The 22,143-nt window shown below is 40.6% G+C and overlaps 3 protein-coding genes and 1 long non-coding RNA gene across 4 annotated transcripts; all 4 read left to right on the forward strand.

Moving 5' to 3' along the window:
- Positions 1–6,531: 6,531 nt before the first annotated feature.
- On the forward strand, positions 6,532–9,612 carry LOC134195002 (collagen alpha-3(IX) chain-like). Its single transcript, XM_062663995.1, has 13 exons — positions 6,532–6,705; positions 6,762–6,797; positions 7,528–7,581; positions 7,641–7,685; positions 7,770–7,850; positions 7,934–7,987; positions 8,100–8,153; positions 8,222–8,275; positions 8,337–8,399; positions 8,463–8,519; positions 8,602–8,643; positions 8,710–8,779; positions 8,861–9,612. Exons 1-13 carry the CDS (start codon positions 6,586–6,588, stop codon positions 9,226–9,228), a joined length of 1,098 nt encoding a protein of 365 aa, XP_062519979.1. The 5' UTR covers positions 6,532–6,585; the 3' UTR covers positions 9,229–9,612.
- Positions 9,613–16,198: 6,586 nt separating this feature from the next.
- On the forward strand, positions 16,199–16,822 carry LOC134195088 (uncharacterized). Its single transcript, XR_009972307.1, has 3 exons — positions 16,199–16,349; positions 16,416–16,670; positions 16,730–16,822. It is a non-coding gene; the product is annotated as an uncharacterized LOC134195088 (long non-coding RNA).
- A 338-nt stretch (positions 16,823–17,160) lies between these two features.
- Positions 17,161–20,171, forward strand: LOC134194621 (uncharacterized). The gene is made up of 8 exons (XM_062663563.1): positions 17,161–17,418; positions 17,485–17,703; positions 17,760–18,209; positions 18,276–18,407; positions 18,466–18,659; positions 19,470–19,748; positions 19,818–19,920; positions 19,995–20,171. The coding sequence occupies exons 1-8, from the start codon at positions 17,161–17,163 to the stop codon at positions 20,157–20,159; spliced, it is 1,800 nt and encodes a 599-aa protein (XP_062519547.1). The 3' UTR covers positions 20,160–20,171.
- Positions 20,172–20,847: 676 nt separating this feature from the next.
- On the forward strand, positions 20,848–21,629 carry LOC134194913 (uncharacterized). The gene has a single exon (XM_062663896.1). The coding sequence runs from the start codon at positions 20,905–20,907 to the stop codon at positions 21,349–21,351; it is 447 nt and encodes a 148-aa protein (XP_062519880.1). The 5' UTR covers positions 20,848–20,904; the 3' UTR covers positions 21,352–21,629.
- Positions 21,630–22,143: the final 514 nt, after the last annotated feature.

Here is a 22,143-nt window from a genome sequence, read left to right on the forward strand (position 1 = left end):
TCTGTCTTTATCAATTCGCGTAACAATGGTTGCGTTACTTAGCAATAGTTTTTGTCAAACAAACCCGGCAACTCAGGAAACAGACTTTCAGTTGCTCTTCTAAAGTATTTTGCGTTCAATTAACCGATTCAGGCGTTCAATTATCCGTTGCTTACGGCTGTTGTGCAACTAAATAACTTACATAGTCTGCGGTTGGGCAGCTGCTCAAATATCATCATTCATCAGCTGTATAGACGCAATAATTTGTAATTAATCTTAACTTTAGCGTGAATTTTTAGCGTGTGTTGTAGGATAATTTCCTTTGCACTAATCTTGGTGTCCCAAGTTTCCGCGGAGGTCTAACTAAGCTGTTGTGAGCGAACTAAATCTACATATCTAGGAAGCCTACAACAACGCCTTGCTCCGTCAATCGTGGTGTAATCCGCATACTTTGTAAATCGGGCGTCTTGCGTGATACCATGCAACAGTCCATCATGCGTCGCAGCTGGTTTTTAGCTAATGAAGAGCTCGAATTTCACTACTTCACCTTCCCACCTTTCTTGAATCAATCATTTATTGTTCAGCTGAAACGTGAGTGAGCATCCTAGAAAGACGTCATGAAAGAAATGTGCGACTAAAATAATTATTTCTATATTTCTTACTTCTAATTAGGACAGAACATCGGATAATTGAATGCCCGAATCGGATAACTGAACGCCCAATTCGGATAATTGCTTGCCTGAATCGGGTAACTGAACGCTGAGTTCAGATAATTGAACGCAAAACACCATAGTTGTCTTCAATTCTTCGTTCACGCTTCAATCGTCTCACTCGTTTACTGAGATAGTCGCGTAACAATGATCGCATAGTCACGTGACAATGGTTGCGTAGCAATAATTTCTATCAAAGTAACGCGCGGAAACTCAAAAAACAGGCTTTTCTCTTCTTTTAGCTCTTCTTTTTCATTCCGTTTGTGACAAATCAGTCTCCTTTTCTCTTTAGTCGCGTAAGGGAGCAAAATCGAGAGTCGTTTGACTCTCCTCGCCAAGAAATTACAATTGAGTCGACCCCTCAAAAGAGGTCCCATGCTTCAATTTTTAGCGCATATGTTACGCAGCCAAAATTGCATTCATCTGGCATCGTCGTTTTGTTGATTTGTCTTTCTGTTTTGCCGTAAATCCATATGACAAGTGCTGACGTACGTATATATATAAATATATAAATATATAAATATATAAATATAATATATCTCGAGCTCAATTGACATGACAAGAGAGAGGCTCGCTTCGCTCGCCAATAAATATATAAATATATAAATAAACTAGTAAATGCTCGGTTAGCATTGTGTTTGGCGAGCGATGGTGTTCTGTCTTTACCAATTCGCGTAACAATGGTTGCCTTACTTAGCAATAGTTTTTGTCAAACAAACGCGGGAACTCAGGAAACAGACTTTCAGTTGCTCTTCTAAAGTATTTTGCGTTCAATTAACCGATTCAAGCGTTCAATTATTCGTTGCTTACGGCTGTTGTGCAACTAAATAACTTACATAGTCTGCGGTTGGGCAGCTGCTCAAATGTCATCATTCATCAGCTGTATAGACGCAATAATTTGTAATTAATCTTGACTTTAGCGTGAATTTTTAGCGTGTGTTGTAGGATAATTTCATTTGCACTAATCTTGGTGTCCCACGTTTCCACGGAGGTCCAACTAAGCTGTTGTGAGCGAACTAAATCTACATATCTAGGAAGCCTACAACAACGCCTTGCTCCGTCAATCGTGGTGTAATCCGCATACTTTGTAAATCGTGCCTCTTGCGTGATACCATGCAACAGTCCATCACGCGCCGTAGCGGGTTTTTGGTTAATCAAGAGCTCGAATTTCACTACTTCACCTTCCCACCTTTCTTGAATCAATCATTTATTGTTCAGCTGAAACGTGAGTGAGCATCCTAGAAGACGTCATGAAAGAAATGTGCGACTAAAATAATTATTTCTATATTTGTTACTTCTAATTAGGACAGAACATCGGTAATTGAATGCCCGAATCGGATAACTGAACGCCCAATTCTAATAATTGCTTGCCTGAATCGGGTAACTGAACTCCGGGTTCGAATAATTGAACGCAAAATATTCTAGTTGTCTTCAATTCTTCGTTCACGCTTCAATCGTCTGACTCGTTTACTGAGATAGTCGCGTAACAATGATTGCATAGTCACGTGACAATGATTGCGTAACAATAATTTCTATCAAAGTAATGCGCGGAAACTCAAAAAACAGACTTTTCTCTTCTCTTAGCTTTTCCTTTTTATTCCGTTTGTCACAAATCAGTCTCCTTTGCTCTTTAGTCGCGTAAGGAGGCAAAATCGAGAGTTGTTTGGCTCTTCTCGTCAACAAATTTCAATTGAGTCGATCCCTCGAAGGGGTCCATTGCTTCAATTTTTAGCGCATATGTTACGGAGTCAAAATTGCATTCATCTGGCATCGTCGTTTTGTCGATTCGTCTTTCTGTTTTGCCGTAAATCCATATGACAAGTGCTGACGCACGTATATATATAAATATATAAATATATAAATATAATATATCTCGAGCTCAATTGACATGACAAGAGAGAGGCTCGCTTCGCTCGCCAATAAATATATAAATATGTAAATATATAAATATAATATATCTCGAGCTCAATTGACATGACAAGAGAGAGGCTCGCTTTGCTCGCCAATAAATATATAAATATATAAATATATAAATATATAAATATATAAATATATAAATATATAAATATATAAATATATAAATATATAAATATATAAATATATAAATATATAAATATATAAATATATAAATATATAAATATATAAATATATAAATATATAAATATATAAATATATAAATATATAAATATATAAATATATAAATATATAAATATATAAATATATAAATATATAAATATATAAATATATAAATATATAAATATATAAATATATAAATACATAAATATATAAATATATAAATATATAAATATATAAATATATAAATATATAAATATATAAATATATAAATATATAAATATATAAATATAAAAATATATAAATATATAAATATATAAATATATAAATATATAAAAATATATAAATATAAATATATATAAATATATAAATATATAAATATATAAATATATAAATATATAAATATATAAACATATAAATATATAAATATATAAATATATAAATATATAAATATATAAATATATAAATATAAATATATAAAAATATATAAATATAAATATATATAAATATATAAATATATAAATATATAAATATATAAATATATAAATATATAAACATATAAATATATAAATATATAAATATATAAATATATAAATATAATATATCTCGAGCTCAATTGACATGACAAGAGAGAGGCTCGCTTCGCTCGCCAATTACTGGGTTGGCCAAGCACGTAAACACAAAACAAGTGGTGTGCGGTCACCTCACGTAATTTGGCGAATACTCCATGCACTTCTTGTGTCTAAAGCATTTTTTTACATTTGATGTATACTGTATTAGAAGGAGTATTGGTCCGTATTAGTAATCGTTCAACGACCACAGGGGCGGATGCAGGAAAACATTGGGGTGTCCCAATTTTGACATCAATTTAAAGAAACCGGGACTCCGAACACAGTCACTGGACTTGTACTGCAGGTCACCTAAGTTTACACATTTTGTCAAACGATGGCGCAAAAGAACAATGCTTCAATGCTCACACAAAGACACACACACAAACATAAACTAGTCTACACTTCATCAGAGTCGACAATGTTTGCCAATTTTAGTCTTCTAGGGTGTCGTCTAGCAAACATATCTACAACATCTTTTAGATCGATGTCTAATCCGTAATGAACATGCCTCAGAGCTAATCCGTTTATGCAGCTCTGTGTCATTGTAGCCTTTGGGTACGTCTTGAGGTATGTCAGCTCACTGTTTGTCCTCTCTGCTTCACATGAGGTAACGCCAATGGTACATAGAATCTTTAAGAGCGCATAAACGTTGGAATAATCCTGTTCAATGCATGCTTTCAATTGTCTGGGCAGGAGATGGTATACATCTCCTGCAAGATCAGGAGATGTATACCATCCAGATTTGAGAGAGGGCGACCGACTTACCTTGACATCACAGTAAGAAATTCTCTCCAACCAACATATATGGTAAAGGTAGCTTGTCAAGCAGGGTTTGCGACAGAAGCTGGAGAAAGAGAGAAAGACAGCTCATCTAAAGACATTGTTAGTGAGAATGGAGGTGTGTTTTATACACTAGTTGTGGAAAGTCTGGGCTTGTGGTCGCCGTCTAGTCTCCAGATTTTAAAATCAATCTGCAGAAGAACAACATTCCACAGTCACCTCAAATGAGCCAGGCCACATCCTATTTCCACCAACGGCTTTCTATTAAACTCTGGTTGTATAATGCAAAGATAATTCTAGAGAGATTGTGTGTAGATTGCTCTGATGACGTTCTAGACTTTTGTAGAGTGGGGAGTTTGGGTTGGTTTTGGGTTAGTTTTTAAAGACATATAAATAAAAATATGTGTGTGTGTGTGTGTGTGTGTGTGTGTGTGTGTGTGTGTGTGTGTGTTTATATATATATATATATATATATATATATATATATATATATATATATATCTATAGGTGCGTTTGATTGCAAGGCATCATGTAGCTGAACGATCAGTTACTGACGAACTACCGGTTTACTTTCAATGACTCACAGCGCTGCGACGAGACAATGACATACGTTCATGTGCCATTGCAACAGAGTGCACGACCTCATGGTGATCTCATAATTTGTAATACCAGACACCATTTAACCTAAATGGTGACAACATACGGCCTACCTACGCAGAGCAGGCAGACGTTATGCACTTCTTTCAACTAAAATTGCTACAGTTTAGAAATGCATTTGGGTTTCTGCAACACTTCTAATATAATCTTAGAACGGTAATGGTAAGAGACAATCGAGACGTACACAGATAGACTTGAACCAGAACCTGTGGCATCGGTTAATCGGTGTTTCGTACTAAAAACAATAACATCAGCGTAAGTTCGCGCACTCTAGCTGTTGCATGGTGGCACATGATCGTATAGCTTCGCACAATTACTTTTTGGAAGCGCACCGGCAGTTCGTCAGCTGACTGAAAGTTTACCTGCCTATTGGGTACGGCATACCAAATTTCCCAAGGGATACAAAGAGGGGTGCCTCAAACCCTCAGAGAATATGACTCGAGGATACCAAATTCCTACGAAATACGGCTTGGGATGCAACAAACAGGAGATTTCAAATTCCGTACGGCACCTGTACCGCAATGTAATTAGCGTGCGAAGCGAGCTTCTTTCCTGTCATGTCAATTGAAGTCGCGATATAATGTTATATATTTTTATTTTTTATTTATATACGTGCGTAACAGATAAAGAATGTGGCAAGAGTCTGGTGTGTCTGAATAGCAACCGTATGTAGCGTGAAAAAACGTGTGGGAGCGGAGTAGATCACGCACAGCAAGGCTTAATGAGTTTAGTCAGAAAGTCGATCTGTACGAGATCGCTAGAGAAGAAATACATATAAAGTGGAAGATGTCAAACATATGACATCGAGCAGATACATCGAGAATATGCAGCGCGCTCTCTCTTACTGACGATCCCAATTTGTTGTGTACTGTTTATCTGGTAGGCTCGCATCGCCGGTTCCTCCCCTTTTTGTTGCGTGTACAAGTGTATGGCGTGTAATCAGTGTCAAAATTACGCCGGTACCTTTTGCTTTCTGAGGTTGGTCGTACCATATTTAAAATCTGAAGGCAATTGATCATATTCCTTTCTAACACCAGACAGACAACATGCATAAATGGCCATCTATCTCTGATTCTCACAACCATGTTGCAAGTGTGTATGTATATAGAACGTAGTAATACTGCTCATGTAGACGTCTACTCAGTGTCACAATCTTTGAGAAAGTTAAATAGTTAACATTGTTTTAGAAAGTTATTAGTTTGAATCCAACTCCAGACATGAAGACATTTAAGTACCATCGACCTCATTACATTTAGGACCGACCTCATCGAATGTACGACCGAGCTCATTGAGTCTACGACCGACCTCAGTAAGCAAAAGGTACTACTGGCGCAATTTTGACACTGATTACACGCCATAAGTTGGCTTTATCCAGAAAGGGTGTAACGATCATAGCGTAGCAGCTGGGTCAGGTCGCAGCTACGTAGTTGGCAGGCAGACAACGAGTGACCGTAACTGGTAAATGACCGAGATTAGATCAGAGACTCCACTACCTTCGTCTCCCACGCCATAATCATAACCATACCACACACCGTTCCAATGTCCAACATGCACTTTGAAACACCATATTTGGAGACATTTGCTAAACTAATGACGTAAACAGATTTAAAGGAATTTACACGGTCGAGTCTATGTTCACCATATATGAACAAATTCAACATAGTGACGTCAAGCACAGTTGCACATTTGGAAGGTCATTCGTCTTACAACCGTCAGTTGCCATTCAGTACCAGACCAAGACAGACGCTCACAGTACGACAGATTCGGACTAAGCCATGTCTCTAGCTGCAGCTTACGTGTCGATGATGATGGCCATATGTTTGTTGCTCTCCATCTCCTCGAGCACAGCCAACGTCGGTAGCACGGCTTGCCCACAACCTGAGAAAGGAGAAATGGTATAAAAACTGCATCGTACTCTAGGGTTTCATTAGTGCTATTGATTTTATTCTAGGGTCCTCCCGGCCACTCTGGGAAACCTGGAGTGAGGGTAAGTGTGAGTATTATTGATGAGTATTTTGAATAGATCTGATGGCATGGATTTTAGTAACATATAATCTTTAGTAATTTTTTTGAACACTAAGTTCCTACAGTTGAGTGAAACACAGCACTCATTGGCAACTGCATGCATGCACGTCGTGCGTCAAACGGAGTGTCTTGTACATGCAACCAAAAGAGGAGGAACCGGCAACGCGTACGTAGACAGTACCCCACAAGTCTGGATTGTTAGTAAGCTAGACCGAGCTACACATAATCGATGTAGCTGCTCGATGTCATATGTTCGACATCTTCCACTGCAAAGGGATTTCCTCTCGAGCGATCTCGCACAAATGACTTTCTGACTAAACTCATTAATGAAGCCATGCTGCGCGTGATCTACTCCGCTCCCACGCTGCCTCTAGGCTTGCTATTCTGACACACCAGTTCTGAGTGCAATAGTAGACTCTTGCCACATTCTTCATCTAGTACGTACGTTATATATATATATATATATATATATATATATATATATATATATATATATATATATATGTACAGGTATTGTAGCCTAAGCAATTAATTCGAGCAGAAATAGAAAGACAGTAGGTTGCAATTTAATTAATAATTACACAACTAAAATTTCTGGAAAAAGCTCTATTCCAGAACACTCGGTCTCTCTACACGTTTGTTGCATTGATGTATTCGACTAAGTATCTGTAACAAAATGTTTTGTACGGAAGGGATACAAAGGTGAACCAGGCAGTGAAGGTAGAGCTGGACCTAAAGGTTCCAAAGTAAATGTTACCAAACAAATTGTTAACAGCAAACATTTTTAATGTCAACAATTTTAAAGGGAGAAAATGGCCCACCAGGAATTGTTGGCTCACGAGGAAAACAAGTAAGAACTGATACAATGCAATAACTTGAGGTAAAACCTAGTAAACTGACTAGCTTTGCTTTGTTGTATGTTACGAAATGAAAGGGACCTTCCGGTGTCACTGGTCCGCCTGGAAAGCAAGGGATTACTGGAGCACAAGGCACACCGGGAAAGACAGGCATACAGGTTTGTGCAGCAATCATTCATAAACTCAGAGTTGCTACAACGGTACCGGTGTCCATTGTATTGAATTCATATTTTGCACCAAGGGAGAGAATGGCATAAGAGGTCCACCTGGAATTAAAGGTGAAAAAGGAATGAAGGTACATTTACTACAACGAATAAAATTGTTATGTATTAATTTGTCATTAAAAGCAAGCCCAATAGTCTAATTATGGATATCAGCCATAGTGACCTGATTTGTTAAACTTCTAGGGCGACGTTGGCAGTACCGGGCCCAGAGGCATCGAAGGAGCTGATGGCACTCCGGTAACATCTCACAAAACAGTAATATTTCCCAGTTATTTAAACAAATTGACACTCTAACGTTTCATTAGGGTCCGCCCGGCCATGCAGGCGCTACAGGTTTACCAGGACAAAGAGGTCACAAAGTACAGAATCTACAACCTGCTCACAATTAGAATGTTGTTATTGATTGATGGTATATTAAAGGGAGAGAGAGGATTGCCCGGATACAAAGGAGAGCAAGGGCCACAAGGCGTGCCCGGTCCAGAGGTTAATTAATTAATTAATTAATTAATTGTCGAGTAAATCGGACGTTAACACATTTGAAATTAGATGAGTGAAAGCACTCTGCAAACATACTTTGCACCAGTTGCATCACTGCAGAAAGAGGTAGGATTTAATTAATTAACAACCGCGACTAGCTATTACATCTACACACATTGCATTAACTTATTTCTTGTCTGTCGTGTAGATGGCGAAGCTGAATGCAACCTTACAAACGTTGCTGCAAAACGTAAGTCCACATTTACGTTCACTGTGTTAACGAGTGTCGAAAGAACTGACAATTTTGTTGCAACAGAATTCAGAAAGAAGTGAGCCTGTAGCTGCTCATCTTTACGGAAGCAGCTCTTCAGCAACAATTTCAAGTGGTAATTATTCCAATATTACTTTCCTTCATCACATTGTGTTGAACCCAGTTTACATTTGAATTAATTCCTTTTCTTTTAAAGGTACACTCATAACTTACTGGTCAACGAGTACATCACATCCTGGCTTTCTCAGTGGAGGAATGAAATACGATGGTGGATTCATCACGGTACCTCATGCTGGCATTTACTATGTTTACTCACAGATTTGGTTCGACCCTCAGTCAGGACAGAGATACTGTCGGTTTAACGTAAAGTTGAACGACAAGTATCTTGCTCAGAGTAGAATCTATCAAGCAAGTCCCAGTGGTAATGATGAAAGTCAGTACACAGGGTTTCTAGTTGTTATGGAGAAGAATGACAGATTGTCAGTGGTTGCCGCAACTACCTGCTACCTCGACTTCTATCAATACTCACAGACAGCATTTTTTGGAGCTTTCCAAGTCGTTTGAAGGCAGTAAACCGCTTGAGCACAACAACAAACGGCAACAATTAATTAACTTGAGCTTGTATTATTATCTTGTACTACTCCAGCTTGCAAAGTCTTCTAGCTGCAATTCTGTAACGTTTTCTTACATCTTGCCATCTAATCAAAGTATATAGCGACAACTAGTTTGCTGACGGTTTAACTAACAAATCATGCTTTATTGGGTCGCTTTGATACTCCTCTTCGCTCTACATGTTGATGCAGAAAGTGGACTTTACACGTTAATCTAGAGCATTTATACGTGTACATAAATGCAGTTATGTAATCAACCCATTCTTGTTCGACGTTACCCAAAAGCCGTTATGGCTGAAGGTAGAGTGACACTTAGACCGGAATGTTGTATTTTAGCTATCCAATATACAAGAGATTATGAACAACGTGTTGTCAGCAGTTCCATCTAATCGTTGTGCCGTCATACTAAAATGTCAGTTGAGGAAGGAGAGATTGCGTCAGCTGGAAAAACTAGTCACCTACTACTTACTCGTGTTTATACACGTGTGAGGTACAAGCAGCACGTTTTACTACTATCACCTTAAAGTTGGCATTGATTGCAATTGCAACAACACTCAATACGCTTTCCTGCATGTTGAATGCCTGTAAAGTCAGATTTTTTAGGAAATTTTATACACTCTTAGCAATGAAAGAGAGTGTTGCATGGTTACTACTAGAATTGTAACTGTTCAGTGATAAAATCGCTTTCAACTCAAGATGGTCTTTCAGCAGTACGTTTTTCTCATAATAAATAATCTAATTGGGCGACTCCCGGTTGGATCTTGTCCCGAAATCCTCGTGGCCAAAATGGGGCCTGGGGTAGTTGATTTATTGTCTACCCAAACAGAGTGCAAAAGGACAGCAATAGTACACATGTGCAACACGCACCGACCACCTTATCATCATACTGTGCTAATAACTGATCATGTAAATTACAAGTGCACATCTAAGGACACAGTATGAACACTCATACAGTTCATACACTTATACATATTAAAGTGTATGAACCGGGGAGGACTGGCAGCACTTACCGTGCTCCCTCAACTTTCCAGCTGTCAATCAAGTGACCTGCTAATATATAAGAATGACAGATGTAGAAACTGATAACATTGACGTGACATATACTACACTAACACAATAGCGTTGATGTGGCCTTCCCGCTTTTTGCTGTGTTACATGCATATATATGATTAATTAATTAATTCATATATTTTACCTTGTTTGCAGAGCCACGCTCCCTTAGGTAAATGTGCATACGCCCCTTCAAGCAAATCCTGGTTCATACGCTGCTGCTATACCTAGTTGGTTCTATCCAAGAAAGTCTGTAACGACAGCGTAGCAACTGGGTCAGGTCGCAGCTATAGTTGACAGAGAACGAGTGACCGTAACTGGAAAATGACCGAGATTAGATCAGAGACTCCAATACCTTCGTCTCCCGCGCCATAACCATAACCATACCACACACCGTTCCAATTTCAAACATGCACTTTCAAACACCATATTTGGACACATTTGCTAAACTAATGACGTATACAGATTTAAAGAAATTTACAAGGTCGAGTCAATGTTTACTATATATGAACAAATTCAATACAGTGACGTCAATCACAGTTACACATTATAGGAGATCGCCCGTCTTACAACCGTCAGTTGCCATTCAGTACCAGACCAAGACAGACGATCACAGTACGACAGATTCGGACAAAACCATGTCTAGAATTGCAGCTTACGTGTCGATGATGATGGCCATATGTTTGTTGCTCTCCATCTCCTCGAGCACAGCCAACGTCGGTAGCACGGCATGCCCGCAACCTGAGAAAGGAGAAATGGTACAATCACTGCATCGTATTCTAGGATTTCATTAGTGCTATTGCTTTTATTCCAGGGTCCTCCCGGCCACTCTGGGAAACCTGGAGTGAGGGTAAGTGTGAGTATTATTGATGGGTATTATGGACAGATCTGATGGCATGAATTTAGTAACATGTAATCTTTAGTAATTTTATGCGCAATACTTTCCTACCTGTGAGTGCAAGACAGCACTCATTGGCAGGTACATGCATGCACGTCGTGCGTCCAACTGAGTGTCTTGTACATGCAACAAAAAAGGGGGGGTGACCGGCAACACTATGCACACAGTTCCTCACAATTTGAGATTGTTAGTAAGCTAGAGCGCGCTACATAATCCCGATGTAGCTGCTCGATGTCATATGTTCGACATCTTCCACTGTATAGGGATTTCTTCTCGAGCGATCTCGCACAAGTGACTTTCGGACTAACTCATTAAGCCATGCTGCGCGTGATCTACTCCGCTCCCACGCTACCTCTAGGCTTCGTGTTCGGACACACAATAATAGACTATTGCTACGTTTTTTACCTAGTACGCACATATCTATATATCTATCTATCTATCTATCTATCTATATATATATATATATATATATATATATATATATATATATATATATATATTAAAGTGTACTAGTTGTACGGTATCCTTACGCACCTCGCGTTGGTGAGTAACACGTCCAACGAAATTTTCTGACCGTCTACTGAAACGCCGAGTCCTAGCTATACAATACGTATTTGTTGAAACCCTAGCTGTCATGGAAGTAAACATGCAAACTTTCTAGTAGTTTAGATTACGTATATAGGCCTGGTATAGGTAGTCGTCGTTTAGCGATCGTGATCAAGACAATTGAAATGTACAGTATAAGTTTGCTCTCAGTAACGTTGTACCAATCGACAGTGGTATGGTATATTTACTGACTTAGAAATTGATATCGGCAAACATTGACTGTTAACAGTGTTAGTTGCAGCACAGTGTAGTAAAGGATTGATATAGTTGACTGTAGGTGGCATTCAGCTAATAAAGGTGTTTCTTGGTTGTCAAGTACACACAATTCCTAGCTACAATACAAAAGGATGGGGCGCCGAAAGTTTACGAGGCTTTTTCTTCGCCGTTTGATCACTTGCACGAATCGTTGCTATATACTGATCTGTAGTTGGACACGGAAACGATTTTTTGAAGTAGGTCTTAGAATGAAACGTGGTGGTGGTGGAGAGAACAAATTTGAGGTATATATATATATATATATATATATATATATATATATATATATATATATATACACAGGTATCGTAGACTAAGCAATTAATTCGAGCAGAAAGACAGTAGGTAGCAATTTAATTAATAATTACACAACTAAACTTACTAGGAAAAGCTCTTTTCCAGAACACTCGGTCTTTTTACTAATTATACGTTTGTTGCATTGATGTATTCAACTAAGTATCTGTAACAGAATGTTTTGTACTGAAGGGATACAAAGGTGAACCAGGCAGTGAAGGTAGAGCTGGACCTAAAGGTTCCAAAGTAAACGTTACCAAACAAATTGTTAACAGCAAAATGTTTCATTTTCAACTGTTTTAAAGGGAGAAATTGGCTCACCAGGAATTGTTGGTTCACGAGGAAAACAAGTAAGAACTGAAGTGCTGCAGTAACTTGATGTAAAACTTAGAAAACTGACAAACTTTGCTTTGTTGTATGTTAATGAAACCAAAGGGAGCTTCTGGTGTCACTGGTCCGCCTGGAAAGCAAGGGATTGCTGGAGCACAAGGCCTACCAGGAAAGACAGGCATACAGGTTTGTGCAGCAAACATGCATAAACTCAGAGTTGCTACAATGCTGTCTATTGTATTGAATTCATATTTTGTATGAAGGGAGAGAATGGCATAAGAGGTCCACCTGGAATTAAAGGTGAAAAAGGAATAAAGGTACATTTCTACAACGAATAAAATGGCTATACATTAATTGGTCATTAAGAAAGCAAGCCCAATAGTTTAATTATGTATGCTAACACTACTAGTCTAGTGACCTGATTTGTTAAAACTCTAGGGCGACGTTGGAAGTACCGGGCCTAGAGGCATCGAAGGAGCTGATGGCACTCCGGTAACATCCCACAAAACAGTAAAATTTCCCAGTTATCTAACCAAATTGACCGTCTAACGTTTAATTAGGGTCCACCTGGTCATGCAGGTGCTACCGGTTTACCAGGACAAAGAGGTCACAAGGTACAGAATCTATAACCTGCTCACAATTAGAATGTTGTTATTGAGTGATGGTATATGAAAGGGAGAAAGAGGATTGCCCGGATACAAAGGAGAGCAAGGGCCGCAAGGCGTGCCCGGTCCAGAGGTTAACCAATTAATTAATTAATATTCGAGCAAACCTGATGTTACCACATTTGAAAATAGATGAGCGAAAGCACTCTGCGAACATACTTTGCACCAGTTGCATCACTGCAGCAAGAGGTAGGATATAATTAATTAATTAATAACCAACTAACTATTACATATACACGCATTGTTTTAACTTATTTCTTGTCTGTCGTGTAGGTGGCAAAGCTGAATGCAACAATACAAAAATTGCTGCAAAACGTAAGTCCACATTTACGTACACTGTGTTAACGAGTGTTGAAAGAACTGAGAATTTCATTGCAACAGTATTCAGAAAGAAGTGAGCCTGTAGCTGCTCATCTCTACGGACGTGGCGCTTCCACAACAGTGTCAAGTGGTAATTATTCCAAGATTACTTTCCTTCATCACATTGTGCTGAACTCGTTTACATTTCAATTAATTCCTTTTCTTTTAAAGGTACACTCATAACTTACTGGTCAACGAGTACATCACATCATGGCTTTCTCAGTGGAGGAATGAAATACGATGGTGGATTCATCACGGTACCTCATGCTGGCATTTACTATGTTTACTCACAGATTTGGTTCGATCCTCAGACAGGACAAAGTAGTGGCTGTCGGTTTAACGTAAAGTTGAACGACAAGTATCTTGCTCAGAGTAGAATCTATCAAGCAAGTCCCAGTGGTAATGATGAAAGTCAGTACACGGGGTTTCTAGTTGTTACAGAGAAGGGTGACAGATTGTCAGTGGTTACCGGAAGTACCTGCTACCTCGACTTCTATCAATCCTCGCAGACAGCATTTTTCGGAGCTTTCCAAGTCGTTTGAAGACAGTAAACCACTCAAGCACTACAACAAACAATTAACTTGATCTTGTATTATTATCTTGTACTACTCCAGCCTTCAGTCTTTTCGCAATTCTGTAAATCTTTCTAACATTTTTGCCATCTAATCAAACTATTGTATGATTCCTAGTTTGCTGACGGTTTAACTAACAAATCATGCTTTTATAGGTCGCTTCGTTACCCCCTCTCCGTCCCGCATGTTGATGCAAAGAATAGATTTGGTAAAACGCATACACGTTTAATTATTAGACTGACGCATTTGCACGTGTGCATAAATGCAGTCATGCAATCGACCCGTTCTTGTGTTCTTGTTCGACGTTACATACAGGCCAACAAAGCGAGACGTACGGTGACGCTTCTACCGGAACGTTTTTTAGCTATCCAAATTACAATTATAAACACGGTGTCGTCAACAGTTCCACCCAAGCGTCGTGCCGTCATGCATTTGCGAGTTGAGGAGAGAGATGGTGTCATCGAAAAAATTAGGCACTCAAACTAGTTACTCGTATTTTTGCATACGTGAAGTACGTACTAGAAGTTTTACTAGTTGAACTGCTAACAAACGTACAGGGTAGCTATTAATTGCTGGGTAGGCCAAGCATGTGAACACAAAACAAGTGGTGTGCGATCATCTCGCGTAATTTGGCGAATACTCCATGCACTTCTTGTGTCTTCAGCATTTTTTAGATTTGAAGTACTAGCTGTATTAGAAGGATTATTGGTCCGTACTAGTAACCGTTCAGCGACCACGTTTACTTTTCGACTCAAGGTGGTCCTTAAGCAGTATATAGGAATTTCTCATAATAATCAGCATCTACCCGGGCGCACCAAGGCTGGAACTCGTCCAACCGACCGTAACGTGCTGCCATCCTCGTCCCTAATTGTAGTTGATCTATTATCTACTCAATCAGAGTGCAAAGAACAACCCACAGTGGTGCACACATGCACAACCCGTACTGATCACCCTATCATGGTGTACCAGTGGCGTAGCTACACATCTGCCTGGGGAAGCCATGACACAACATTATTAGTGTCATTAGTAGTATCATTATTAGTGTGTGTGCGTGTGTGTGTGTGTGTGTGTGTGTGTGTGTGTGTGTGTGTGTGTGTGTGTGTGTGTGTGTGTGTGTGTGTGTGCAATAATGCAAAATGTAGAGTAGGATAGATGAATGAATGAATGAAGTCGCGTCTGTACGCACGCAGTGAGCGGGACGGATGGACGAATTGGTGCGCCGACGGCCGGATGGGCTTTCTTCCGTCGCGGAAAGCTGAGTCATGCTATACTAGACATTTCCACTGCCTCGCGGAAGTTGCGTCCTTCCAAACGCACGCAGTACGGCGAGACGGATGTACGGATCAGATCGCCAACGGTGCTGGACGGGTGCAATTTCGAATGGCTCGCGACTGTGCTCGCCAGGGACCCCTCTCGGAAAATCGACTCGGCTGGGCTCTAGAGTCCGTCGCTGAAGTTGCGTCATGCTATAAACGGGAAGTAGGCTCGGTGCGGGGCGGGATCGATTTTCGCTGCCTTGCCGGGTGTAGGCTAGTAATATTAATTGTACATAGGGCTCTGTGGAAACGTGTAGCCTCGACCCAGCTAGCTAGCCTCTCAAGCCAGGCTCTTCCGCGCAGTCGCTGAGCTAAACGCACGTGAATCACACGAGGAGGAGGAGCTTTTACCGGAATTGCTCCAGCGCGAGAAGAAGCGGAACTGCTCTAGCTCTTCTCGCGCTGGAGCAATTCCGGTAAAAGCTTCTCCTCGTCGTGTGATTCACGCGCGGTTAGCTCAGCGACTGTTCGAAAGAGCCTGGCTTGCGAGGCTACAAACTAGCCTCGTCCACAGACTCTCTCGCGCTAGTCTTGTCCGGTACCCGTATGACAATTCCAGTCCCAGCCCAGGGCTAGTCTCGCGCAGCCAGCCCCTCCCCCTTTTTGACATCCGTTGGCGGGAGACGGTCTGGTAAGGTTCCTTTGATGTCTTGGTTCTGCCGACCCCTGCATTCCATGGGGCATAAAGACTTAACGATGATCTGTTAATTGAGATAAGCGACCAACCGGTGGGAACTCATCTGGTAATTAGTATCTGCTGTACGGCGAAGTTTTCGTTTCTGTGTCTGCTGCAGGTGCTGCTGGACTTTGTTCTGGCTTTAGGCGAGTTCGTTTGCTCTCACGAGTTGCGTGGCAAGAGAAGCGCGCAGGTTGTACGTCTTCTTGCGCGACAACCTTGGCAGGTGAGTTGTTCTTCGCGAAATTGCTTATAGGCTCGTCTGGACGTCAGCTACAGCGTTAAAGCTAGCAACACGACGAGCAGTCTGTCCTACACTTCACTGGCTTCCGTACTGTCACGTACGGAAGTTGCGTGATCATGCACTTCCTAGGTGAGATGTCGTCCTCGCACGTACACGCTAATTGTTGAATGCTGTTCGTTTCCCTTTAGTATGTCACTGGTGACGGTGATATCCTACGTACTGTACGTCAGTAGCCAAAGTGAACAGGGTTTGACGTACTTTTGCGAGAGAGAAGAGTATGGCCGGGCTAACGAGGTAACGTGTTGTGCGTGGGTTGTGGACGTTTTTGCGTGGGGTTTGTTGTTGTCAACCGTTGCTTTCAGTTTGAACGTTCGTCAGGGCCGCCTACGTCGACATATCATCTTTTGGTAGAAAGAAGTGGGCTAACGAGGCGATCGACGTCTTGTGTGTGAGCTGTAGATCAGGTAGACGTTGTTGCGTGGGGCCATGGGGTTTGTTTTGTCAACCGTTGCCTTCAGTTGTCTGTATATATAGTGCTTTGTATCTCTTGGTTGGGATAGTTTGCAGTTGTTTTTTCACTGTTACGTCGTCCAGCTCTAAAGCTATACATTATATTTCCATGGATGTTTGTTTTTTGTGCTGCCAACCTTTCAATAGTGAATGGCAGCGTAAGAAGAGAAAGAGACTTTATGATGGCAGCTGTGCAGAAGCAAGAAGACTGTTGGAAGATGTCAGCCTGAACTCTTTGGGACTCCCACTAGCTACTTACTGTCAGAGATATGAATCAGATGAGTCCATATTTCTTTGCTGTAATTGTGAAAAGAAGTTGACAGATTTGGCCAAGTGTACACAACGCAGCCATGCTCTGAAGGGAGAGGTAGGTAAAGATTTGTGACAAAGCTCTAACTACAACAGCAATAGCAAGTGAATATTGTAACTTTAGATTGAACAACTGTTGACTAGTGTAGCAACAACAGTTACAAGTGGAAGTCTAGCCAAAAGACCCCATCTGGACACAACTGAGACAGGCAGCTGCACACCTGAGCAGCTGAGTCCTGCAGGAGAGAGTGCTGTGACAGGTGCAGCAGGGTCTCCAATTGTTCAGACGCCTAGTCCTAGATCCCCATGTTTACATTACACCAACAAGTCACCTGCAGTCACAGTAATGGATCAATAAAATTATTGACAATGGCTTCATAATGTGTGGTGTATGAGTAGGTAACTGTCCAGTACAGACGTGGTTCAAAGATATTCAAACTTAGGACTCCCAGGAGAAGGCGTGCTGTCAAGCAGTGTGTTCGGAAATCATTATCTGCAATGTCTAGTTTTATGCTACAGTCTAGAAAGGGAGCTGGTGCTGCAATGAGCAGCCTTAAGAATATGATCGAACGAGAAGTGAAAGGGCTACGAAAGCTGAACAAATCGACTATGTTCCTGGGCGGCAAAGAATCTCTCACCGACTTTTGCTGGGACAATGTCTGGTTGGAGTTGCATAGGTATGCTCCCACTCTGATGGACGTTCTGTCAGTTTTGGTGTTAGACCCGACAGACAACAAGCCAATGGTCTGCTTGGTGGCTGCCATGGTACTGAAGCAGAGATACAAACACTTCTCAATAGTTCAGCGTGCTATTTCTTTATTGCTCTATGGAAATGGAACTTCGAAGCAGGTAATTCAGATTGCTGTTATGACAACAGTTTGTTTACATACTATTGACCAATGGTCTGTAATTAAGGTTTACAATTGTTTGCAACCACTGATGGTATGTTTGTCATACCAAAGCACCATCGAGCTGGTAGATGTGTTGTCTCAAGATTGGGATAAGGAAGTTCGTCTTTGGTCTGAGCACTGGAAAGCATTAACCCTAGTATGTGGTCAAATTGATATTATGGTAATAAAGCATTACATTCTATTGTTCATATTAGGAATCTCATCCTCCAAGGGATGGTGGTTCTAATCTTCCTTTACTTGACACAGAACCGGCTGCAGGTCAATTAGAGGTATCTTCTGAGAGAACTATATCCCCTCGAACTTTCAGTCCTCTTGCAACATTGAGTGACATCAGTGACTCCAGTCCTTTTGCAAGTCAGGAGTTGTCACCATCTTGTCACGGAGACAGGTAAATTTGTGTGTGTGTGTGTGTGTGTGTGTGTGTGTGTGTGTGTGTGTGTGTGTGTGCACGGGCACGTGCGTGCGTGTATGTTTGTAGGCACATGCACATGTTGCACACAGAACTTGCTCTATTACAGATAGGCATTGCAGCTAGTGAAATATGACTATTCAGTGGTACAGTACCTGCTGCAGTGGAACAGCAGAGACATTATAGTCAATAACTAGGTCGAAATCAATAGGATTTAGTGATCTAGAAGTTACTCGTTCAAGCAGTGATTACGACTGAAGCATGGGTTATAAATTGTGGACATAACATGTGTTTTTACTAGTTATAGCACTAGCGGATCCAGGATTTACTTGATTAAAGGGTTAGGGCCCATCTAGAATAGTGACATGCCCCTGCATTCCAGAAAAGCAGCTATGAGCTATGAACATACTTGAGCACTGAACAAGTGCATGTGATTGCTTGATCTTGTGTTCCAGTCACTATGAAAATGACAAGTACACTATTTAATTTTACACAGTTGTCACTTGCATATGCGCCTGTATTGTGAACAATTTCTGATTCTGCAATGGCGTTGCTACGCACGGACCTGGAGAGGCCATGGCCTCCTCAATATTAGTATGTGTAGCCTCTTAGATGCTACACAAGGTCTCATAAAATTTAGACCTTAGCAGCAGACCTCCCCAACTTTGGAGGTACGTCCAGCTACCCCCAGAAACCAGCTGATACTTCTGTTGGTTCAAAGACAGAAATTACCATGATGGATGGATGATTATGTAGTAATTTGTAGTAAGCTATTTTTCATCTGTGTAGCATGGTTTCTGATGAAGTAAGGTCAGCTGGCCAGACCTGGACTGGTTTCAAGGTAGTAGGCGACAACATAGATCGCAACGTGAGACCAGCTTATCAACGAATGGATCATAGGACCCAGTCCTATCATCATTTCCACTCAGTTGCCATCAAGGATCGTGTTGACCTTTCCTCTGCATCAAACGAGACTCCGCAAAAGAGACCGTTAGACCTTAAAAGTCTACTGTTGACCACCAACGATGTCAATAGACTGAAAAGTGATTTCAAAGTCCTATTGTCAAGGTTTACATTGCAGTTGTACTAGGGATTGTTGGACATGTTAAGTAATGAACGGTTATTACTGATTTACAGGGTTGTAGTCACAAGAATGTCTGAGTTTTCTGACCAAGCAGAAGGAGTGAACTGGCATATTACATGCAAGTATCCAAATGAAATGGCTACTAAATCCACTGTGGTATGCACACGATGGCAACTGCATGAGTGAAAACTTCAAGACTTAGTTGATTTTGTCATTGTCTGCTTGATCAGGTGCCTCTGGGAGTACTGCTGCTAAATGAGAATAAACTCCCAGATATGTGCAAAATCTTGGAAATCCTTCAGCAGTACGTTCCATCTGTCGCCGTCACAAGATCGTACCATGTTGGCCAGGTGAACTTAACACTGGAAGATCATGGCTTTTCAAGGTTTTGTTAGGTGGTGACCAACTGACAGCAGCTAGGGCTAGAGGAGCTGCTGCTTTGAGAGACGGCCACAACACCAGTCATGACCGTCTAGAAGGATTTGAGGCTGTAATAGAAGATTGGCATGCACGATTAGCATTTGACAAGGTGCTCAAGGTGCATTACATATCAAGAGGTTGTTATTGATAAAGTCTGTTTAGGTCATCTGGAAACGTTTGTATTCGGGGAAGTCTGGACAAGATAAGGGGACCTTGTATCAGCTGAAACAACTAATCAACAGAACTGCTGTTCGTGCTGACCCAAGCAAGGATTTGAAAGCTGTAGAAGATTTCTTTTTTCTTGTTTGGCAAGCACATGTGGTTGCCAGTGCCAAGGTTGTTCTGACCAAAGAGATCATCGTTGCAGTTGATGTTCTGGCTGAGAAGATGGTTGAGATGTTTGTTGAACTATCTCCATCAGGATTTCCTGCTCATCCTGATGGTGTATACACGTACGGTCTAGAAGTATTCAACCTAGGTCTGCTGTATCACGGTTTTCATGATGCAATTCGAGAAGGTGATGGCGATCGTGTAATTTTATATTGGAAAGCACTTTTGATCATATTCAGAACATCAAACTGCCACAACTACAGCAAAGAGGCATTGCTTTTACTTGTGCAACAACAAACCTTGCCCGAAAGATTGGCAATGCAAATAAAATGGTCAAGGTTTGTAAATAACAAAGGTAGAACAGGATGTAACATCCCTTGCGATCTAGCAATGGAGCATCTGAATCGAAGACTAAAATCCATTCTTCACAACATGGGAGCTAATATCCAGCCTAGCTCGATTGTTAGAGCTGCCAAGAGCATTGGCATAGTTGATAGTATATGTACAACATTTGAAGAATCTCTTCACATCCATCCTGCTTCTGCCCATCATCCGGTGCCTACTGATTACAAGGATTTCAACACAGTTTTGGATGTGCTACTGGACAAGGACGTTTTCCAGAAAATGGATGGAAAAAGGCAACATAGCCAGTTCAAGTTTTCTCATACACTTTTTGTGCAAGGAGACAGGGACAAAATTGTTAAGTGGATGGAAAAAACATTGGGTCAGATGTTTCATAGCATTGGAATTGAAGAAGAAGAAGAAGAGGCATCGGCAACCGAAGATGATGATGGTGATGATGATGATCCAACAACTGCTGGAATGACTATTGTTTGAAAGCAGTATCTATATAGTCTCATTCATCCAAACAGCCATCCTTCTATACATTCATATACATTCATATACATTCATACGGTATTACCTTGCATGATAATGCATTACGTTACTAGCAGACAGAGACATTTGCACACCTGATGCATGCACGCTTGACACTTGCAGTCACTGCAGATTTTATACTGTGTACCTTTGATGTTATTGCTGACATATCTTTGTCTGGATTGTACAGTGTTACAGTTTGTCCCCTTGTGATAAATATAATTTCTATTATCTCAGAAATGTGTGTCAGAGTGTGATGCCTGGTGCTTGTCCTAGAGTTTTATGGGAGCATAGATCGACAGAAATACTATATCTATTGGTATATATACCGTCTACTGTTTGCTAGTTATAAGCATGGCCTAATGTGCCGCAGGAGTGTGTCTTGGATTGCATGGCTTTGGATTGGCTTGCATTCACTACTCATAGATCTCAAGACCATCCACTCATTTTTTAATATCCTCGTTTTAATTAAGATCTGGCAAACCTTTGCAGGTGTAGGGCCATCAGCAGACATCAAAAATTTATAATTTGTAACAACATCAGCCACATCTCGGGTGTAAATGAACAACAAAGGCTGTTAGATCCTTGAGGGACTCCTCTTTTACATGATTAAGGTGGTGATACTTATTAGTTACCAAGTCTGACAGACTGTGTAACAACATACACATAATCCTCAAACCGATATAAGCAGTTCCTAGTAGGCAAGGCTTAATTGCTTTTATAGTGGGTGTGACTTTTTGTGATGGGCAATGG

Source organism: Corticium candelabrum, chromosome 19, assembly GCF_963422355.1.
Source record: "Corticium candelabrum chromosome 19, ooCorCand1.1, whole genome shotgun sequence".
NCBI classification, from domain to species: domain Eukaryota; kingdom Metazoa; phylum Porifera; class Homoscleromorpha; order Homosclerophorida; family Plakinidae; genus Corticium; species Corticium candelabrum.

Coding starts and splice junctions, on each gene's coding strand:
- LOC134195002 (XM_062663995.1), top strand. CDS start 6,586: ATGTCTCTAGCTGCAGCTTACGTGTCGATGATGATGGCCATATGTTTG. Junction 6,706..6,761: donor AACCTGAGAAAGGAGAAATG/GTATAAAAACTG, acceptor ATTTTATTCTAG/GGTCCTCCCGGCCACTCTGG. Junction 8,154..8,221: donor AAGGAGCTGATGGCACTCCG/GTAACATCTCAC, acceptor ACGTTTCATTAG/GGTCCGCCCGGCCATGCAGG.
- LOC134194621 (XM_062663563.1), top strand. CDS start 17,161: ATGGATGTTTGTTTTTTGTGCTGCCAACCTTTCAATAGTGAATGGCAG. Junction 17,704..17,759: donor ACAAGTCACCTGCAGTCACA/GTAATGGATCAA, acceptor GTGTATGAGTAG/GTAACTGTCCAGTACAGACG. Junction 18,408..18,465: donor ACTGGAAAGCATTAACCCTA/GTATGTGGTCAA, acceptor TGTTCATATTAG/GAATCTCATCCTCCAAGGGA.
- LOC134194913 (XM_062663896.1), top strand. CDS start 20,905: ATGGAGCATCTGAATCGAAGACTAAAATCCATTCTTCACAACATGGGA.